This window comes from Gymnoscopelus microlampas, assembly GCF_963454915.1.
Source record: "Gymnoscopelus microlampas genome assembly, chromosome: 14".
NCBI lineage: Eukaryota > Metazoa > Chordata > Actinopteri > Myctophiformes > Myctophidae > Gymnoscopelus > Gymnoscopelus microlampas.
Genome location: NC_139951.1, coordinates 6,744,483 through 6,752,136, shown reverse-complemented (window position 1 = coordinate 6,752,136; position 7,654 = coordinate 6,744,483). Strand labels below are relative to the sequence as shown.

The following is a 7,654-nucleotide window of genomic DNA, read 5'->3' as shown; positions in this document are numbered from 1 at the left end:
GGCGGAGGTGGTCCCCGTGAGGGTCTGAGGACGTGATGGCATAGATGTCTTTCACCGACAAAGATGGCATCACGCACTCAGATCCCTTGGGGCAGTGAGAAACATTAGCAGCACATTCACTGCCAACTGTTGGCTGGCTCAGAGCATAATAAATCAAAGTCAAAATAAATACAAAATGAAAATAAAACAAACAAATACAATCAAAATGATTCAATAATACTTCTCCTTAGTATGGTAATCAAGGTAGCAATCAATAACATGGAGGGGTACCAAACAGCTTTTGCACTGATACCTTGTCTCACTCCGCTCTCCCCTCCTGGTGCAAACTCTGCACCATTTTGTTGGGTGCTTGTTTTTGGCAGTGGGGGGACAATAGACAAGCTCATGGACTTTCATATCGCCACTCAATCGGTCACAAGGTTCGCGACTTCTTGGTGCATAAGGACGCAGGGGGGGGGCAGGGGGGGGCGGAGAGGCCGGGGGACGGCAGGGGCGGGCAGGATGAGGCTGCTGGTGAGGCTGCTGCTGGTGAGGTTGCTGCTGGTGAGGTTGCTGCTGACAGGCGGCCGGGGGGGGGACAGGCGGGTCTGCTGGGACAGGGGCATGTCTCACAGCGGTCCAAGACTTGACAACGCTGAGGATGAAGTCATACATGCACTTACAGTCGCCAGTGTGTGTGTGTGTGTGTGTGTGTGTGTGTGTGTGTGTGTGTGTGTGTGTGTGTGTGTGTGTGTGTGTGTGTGTGTGTGTGTGTGTGTGTGTGTGTGTGTCAAGACTTGGCATTATCTGTGCCAATTGTTTGAGTTTGTTTTACACACCATTATAATTTCACACACACACACACACACACACACACACACACACACGCACACACAGGGAGAGATTTTGCACTGTCCCCCTCTGGTGGTCAAAATAAATCCCTACATTGTGACACATCCATCCATCCAATACAGACATATTGATGCCCCCTGATAGAAACCATATAGACATATAGACTGTATGCAAGGTAAGTGAGGAGGAATTATTTTCTGTGAATGCCATGCAGACAAGCACTGAGATCCAGATAGCATCTATGACATAAAACCAAGCAAAATCAGTAAATGTTTGACTTTTTAGATAGTGAAACAGTTTTATATACAGCCTTATTTTTATCACAACACCCAATTACTGAATATCAGTCCCCCATAACTCTTGATTGTGTGCAAATGGAACTAAATGGACCCATAGGGTTGACAGTAATGGTCAAATAGGGCTAGCTATGTATGTGTCTTTCTATATTCTATGTCCAGGTTTTCTTCAGATTAGGATACTGATTTCACTGGTTCCATTTGTGCACACAAGACCTGCTAGTTTGCAATTGTATATCTATGATATAAAACCAACAGTCTACAGAACCCAATTACTGAATATCAGTCCCCCATAACTCTTGATTGTGTGCAAATGGAACTAAATGGACCCGTAGGGTTGACAGTAATGGTCAAATAGGGCTAGCTATGTATGTGTCTGTCTATATTCTATGTCCAGGTTTTCTTCAGATTAGGATACTGATTTCACTGGTTCCATTTGTGCACACAAGACCTGCTAGTTTGCAATTGTATATCTATGATATAAAACCAACAGTCTACAGAAAAAGTTTGAAACGACTCAGGCAGACACATTTGAACACTTTATATGTCTTTCAAGTACAAAATGGAGTACAACATACAAAGTACAACATACAAAAAACATACAAAAAATACAATATATCATCATTGTGTGTTTTGCTGGCCAGCACATCAATGTCTCCTCAGATCGCTCAGGGTGGAGGTGGTCCCCGTGAGGGTCTGAGGACGTGATGGCATAGATGTCTTTCACCGACAAAGATGGCATCACGCACTCAGATCCCTTGGGGCAGTGAGAAACATTAGCAGCACATTCACTGCCAACTGTTGGCTGGCTCAGAGCATAATAAATCAAAGTCAAAATAAATACAAAATGAAAATAAAACAAACAAATACAATCAAAATGATTCAATAATACTTCTCCTTAGTATGGTAATCAATCGCTCAGGGCGGAGGTGGTCCCCGTGAGGGTCTGAGGACGTGATGGCATAGATGTCTTTCACCGACAAAGATGGCATCACGCACTCAGATCCCTTGGGGCAGTGAGAAACATTAGCAGCACATTCACTGCCAACTGTTGGCTGGCTCAGAGCATAATAAATCAAAGTCAAAATAAATACAAAATGAAAATAAAACAAACAAATACAATCAAAATGATTCAATAATACTTCTCCTTAGTATGGTAATCAAGGTAGCAATCAATAACATGGAGGGGTACCAAACAGCTTTTGCACTGATACCTTGTCTCACTCCGCTCTCCCCTCCTGGTGCAAACTCTGCACCATTTTGTTGGGTGCTTGTTTTTGGCAGTGGGGGGACAATAGACAAGCTCATGGACTTTCATATCGCCACTCAATCGGTCACAAGGTTCGCGACTTCTTGGTGCATAAGGACGCAGGGGGGGGGCAGGGGGGGGCGGAGAGGCCGGGGGACGGCAGGGGCGGGCAGGATGAGGCTGCTGGTGAGGCTGCTGCTGGTGAGGTTGCTGCTGGTGAGGTTGCTGCTGGTGAGGTTGCTGCTGACAGGCGGCCGGGGGGGGGACAGGCGGGTCTGCTGGGACAGGGGCATGTCTCACAGCGGTCCAAGACTTGACAACGCTGAGGATGAAGTCATACATGCACTTACAGTCGCCACCTGGATTCCTTGTCTTGTAGAGTACGAATGCGTTGTACATTGCGATTTGGAATAAATAGACCACAAACTTGCTGCTCCACTTGGCTGTCTTCCTGATGAAGGGATAATAGCTTAGGTTTTGGTCTAGTCGGTCAACTGCATTCATACTCTTGTTGTATTCAAGGACACAAACTGGCTTCTCCTGTGGCACTTTGTCGCTGTGTTTTTTCTGCCTCACCATCTGGGTGCCCATCTCATCCTTGTGCTGGGTTGTGATCAATCGAACGATGCGTTTGTCTCGCCAGGCCAATAACATCACTTTGCCATTGTGAAGCATCTTACGTTGTCCCACTTTCAGGCTGGACATCGTCACATCCCTCATGGCTTGTGGTTCTCCTCTTTTTAGCCTCATGGTACCACAGGCATGGGTGTTCTTCTCAAGGAGGAGTTCATACAGCTTCACGGAGTTATAATAGTTGTCCATGAACAACGAAAACCCGTACCCTGTAAGACCCTGCAACAGAAAGATGACTGTGTCTGGTAGGGAAGAGTACTGTCCAGAATATGGCTTCATTGAGTAGCAGTACCCCGTTCCAGAATCGCACAGAATGTAGGACTTTATTCCATACTTGGTGGGCTTCATTGGGTTGTACACTCTGAAGGATAGGCGTCCCCTCCACAAAAGCATCCCCTCATCGATGCTGATGTTACGACCTGGAACAAACATCTGCTTGAATTTGTCTGTCAGGTACAGCAAGACCGGGTTGATTTTACAAAGCCTGTCGACAACAGCAACCTCACCAGCAGCTTCGGCGGCGGCAGCGGCGGCGGCGTGAGCGGCAGCGTCAGCCTCATTGTTGGTGAAGTGGAGAAACCGCCAGATGATCTGGAACCTGTTGCGTGGCATCTTTTTGCCGAAGAACGAAGTGAGTACAGGGTCATCGGTCGACCAATAGTACTCTAGTACAGGCTTTCGAACAAGGCCAGTGAGGAACAACAGGGCCAAAAAGTTTTTCAGCTCCCCCACTGAAACCGCTTTCCAGTCCTTCACCCTGCTTTGTGGATGCTGCGCCACTTCTTCTTCACTCCTGGCCTGGATGAACACGTCAGCATAGTGGTTGGTCTGCTCTACTATCATCCCTAGCAGCTCATCAGTGAGGAAAAGTGAAAGAAAGTCTACAGGCATGGTGGAATGTAGCTCCGCCGCAGCATTTCTAGGACCCGGACTAGCAGTGAAAGGGATGTCCTCCCTAGGTTCCCAATCTGTGTCCTTCCACACAGGCTCTACAGCTGACGGCCTCCCACCATGTCCTGTGAATTACAGAAATACACAATTACCATAAAATACATCTTTTTTGTTTGTGTGGCAGTGTTGATTTATATGAAAATATGACTAAAACTAAATGGACTTTTATTCAACAGACTATGACTAAAACTGAATCAAAATGTACTGTCAAAATCATGTTGTTGTGGTACATGATTTTGTGACATTTATCATTGCAGAGTGGGGTTTTAGCGAGGGCTGGCTCTGTATGTGTTTGTCTATATTGTATGTCCAGATTATGACACTATGTGGAATTGTATTCAACAGACTATGACTAAAACTGAATCAAAATGTACTGTCAAAATCATGTTGTGTGGTACAGCTGTGAAAACTGTCTCACCTCTTTTACGCCCGTCACGTGGTACTGCGGTTGAAGGTGATGGTCCCGTTTCCTCCACATCCATCATGCCTGAAATCATAGTAAAACATAAAATAGTTTGGTAAATAAGATATACAATTATATTCACTGCCAGCATGGCAACTTTAGAATGAATGACATGTATCATGTCATGAATGACATGGGCTGGCTCTGTATGTGTTTGTTGTATGATGTACTGTCAAAATCCTGTTGTGTGGTACAGCTGTGAAAACTGTCTCACCTCTTTCACGGCGGACACTTGGTACTGCGGTTGAACATGATGGTCCTGCTTCCTCCACATCCATCATGTCTGAAATCACAGTAAAACATAAAATAGTTTGGTAAATAAGATATACAATTATATTCACTGGTGGTGGTGCATTACTTTGCGCAACTTAGAATGAATGACATGTATCATTGCAGAGTGTGGTTTTTAGCCAGGGCTGGCTCTGTATGTGTTTGTCTATATTGTATGACCAGATTATATGTATGACACTGTGTCAAACACAAACAGAGTTTAGCCCTAAATGACCAAATACAGTAGCCTGGTTAGGCAAGGCTACCATTACAGTACGATGTGTACAAATGGAACCAAATGGACACGTGATGAAGAAAATGGCATCTATAAAAACCAACTGTCTAATGAAAATGTTTGAAACAGACTTACCATTCCTAGCAGACTGTGTAGGCCTATGATGAGATGACGACGCCATTGCTTCATCAGACTCATCTTCGTCGTCTGAAAGTAAACAAGATCAAACACTGTTGATGTTGTGGACATAAGGGGACCTTTGATGAAATTTATTATGATGGTGGGGGCCTCGGTGCACCTGGCCTCCACCCCAAAAACTAAAGCCATCAAAGGGATTTGAAAATCATTGTTGACATGTCCTCATGTGACCCACAACACTACAAAAGACTTTGTTGACATGGCCTCATGTCGACCCCCAACAAAATCAAAACATTTGTTGTCATGACATGACATGACCTCTTCCCTTTGAAGTATGCCACCCCCCCCCCCCCAAAAAAAACCCCCAGATCTACAAGTCAACAAATTCATAGGCTACATCGTCAACATATTCAAATAAATCACATGCATATAAATAGATACAGAATAAAATAAATACATATTTTATAACTGGCTGACCCAGAGTGCAATATCCTAGAAATCCACACCGGGCTTCTACATTGTCCATATATAAATAAGGTGTTACACACACCTCCAGTTGTTAGAGGCCCAGTCAAACAATTTGTCTAAAAAGGATGAAACCATTCATAGGTATTCAATTCATCAAAATATAAAATGGCACCATTCAATGATCATAACAAGATAAAAGCACTACGTTGTGATGCGATTGAATGGTTTGGTGCCATTTTATATGTTGATATAAGTAAGTAGTGCCCCACAGACTTTATACAAATATCAGGTAAAACATAGCCGATTTACAATCTCACAACGCGTCGCAGCGCGAGGCGTTGTGAGCTTGTAGATCTGCTATTTTCAGAGTACAACCAAAAGGTAAAATATGATAAAAAAAAAGATATATATATATATAGGATATTCTTACCACTGGTAAACGGATCCAGACAATGTTTCCTTGGGCTTGGCTCGCTTGGCTCCCAGCTGCCAGAACAATCCGAATCGGAGCTCTCTTCACCGTCAGTAGTGTCTGGTTCTGGGCGATATGACACGGTCCTCGGAGTCGGTCTTTTGCTACGACGCAATCGGTGCCCGGGATCGGGGTCTGGTACCGGTGGGTTCGTGTCCTCCTCAGGCTCAGATACCTCCGCAGGTGGTGGGGGAGGTGGTGGGGGGGGTGGTTGCTTCTTAGGCCTCCGTGGTCGTTGCCGCCCGCGCCGGGGGACGGTCGAAGACACCGATGTCTCCTCAGATCCCTGGGGAGCAGTCTTCGCCTCCTCGGATCCCTCCAATGGCGGAGGTGGTCGCGGCGGAGGTGGTCGCGGCGGAGGTGGTCGCCACGAGGGTTCTGCTGACGTGAAGACATAGGTATCTTTCACCGATAGAGATGGCTTCACGTCAACAGATCCCTCGGGGGTAGTGAGAGACGCCGCCTGCTTCACCTCCTTGGAGCCCCCAGCTAGTGGCGAAGGTGGTCGCGGGGGAGCGGTGAAAGACGCCACCGCCGACGGCTTCTTCTCAGGTCGTGGTGGTTCCTCCACAGGTCGTGATGGTGGTCCCGGTGGTGATGGGGGTCCCGGGGGAGCAGTGAAGGACATTGTCTCCAAAATAGTTCTTTGGGTCGGGTCTCTCCGAGGCCATTTGGCCTTGCTTTTTCTTCGCATCTCGCCTAAAAACTATACTCCCGAGTCCGACTCCCACCTATAAATATGTACACCTAACTCTCACCTATATATCTATGTACTACTATACTATATAAACGTCTTACTCTCACCTATATATATATATCTTGCACCTCTCCTAACTTTACCAAACTAACTAACTAACTAACGATCGCTTGCTCTTTCTCTGTCTCTCAGTCGCTGTCTCTCGCTCTCTCTCACTCTATTTCTCTGTCCGTCCGTCTCTGCTCACTGTTTGTTTAGAATGCCACAGGGACTGTTGTTCTGCACCCGGATTTGTAGTGTTTTGCTCAGATCATGTGACTTTTGCGATCATGTGACTTTTCTTTTGTCGTAGAAGCTTAATATTAATACACAGGTTGTGGAAGATTGCAATCTACCTTATACCAATGAAAAGACCTAATATCGAGTTAACTCGATCTAGGCAGTCAAGCGCTGGATTCTTAATATCGAGATAACTCGATCTAGGCAGTCAATGTGTTAAGACCTGGAACTGTGTCATTTTTAGATTTGAGCTAAAAAGCATTATTTCACACTTTGGGCTATTCAAAAATAGCAGATATACAAGCTCATAGCGCGGCACCGAGTGCCGCGCTACGAGCTTGTAGATCTGCTATTTTTTAAAAATCGTGGAAATGTGTGCAAATCTTTGAATATATATATTTTTAAAGCGAACCTTTTTAACTCAAATCGTTGCTTCTGGGGGTCCCTGGAACAAAATATTTTGATGGGGGTCAGCGGCCAAATACATATCATTTTGGGGGTCCTTGACATGAAAAAGATTGAACACCACTGATATAGAAACATACGTTTTTCAGAACACTGTTGAGATTTAGGAGACATGTAGAATCGACTTCAGGTCTCAATGGTCTAGAAGAGTAAACAGTGCAGAGTCTTCAGCTCAGCATAACCTCATGAGTATGACTCATGTTCACT

The 7,654-nt window shown here is 45.3% G+C and overlaps 1 protein-coding gene across 1 annotated transcript; it reads right to left on the bottom strand.

Annotated features, from left to right (window-relative positions):
* Positions 1 to 404: 404 nt before the first annotated feature.
* LOC311059999 (uncharacterized protein) lies at positions 405 to 6,634 on the bottom strand (the record flags this gene model as incomplete). The annotated part of the gene is made up of 5 exons (XM_084078124.1): positions 405 to 587; positions 2,440 to 4,025; positions 4,638 to 4,706; positions 5,064 to 5,135; positions 5,965 to 6,634. 5 exons carry the CDS (start codon positions 6,632 to 6,634, stop codon positions 405 to 407), a joined length of 2,580 nt encoding a protein of 859 aa, XP_083934250.1.
* Positions 6,635 to 7,654: the final 1,020 nt, after the last annotated feature.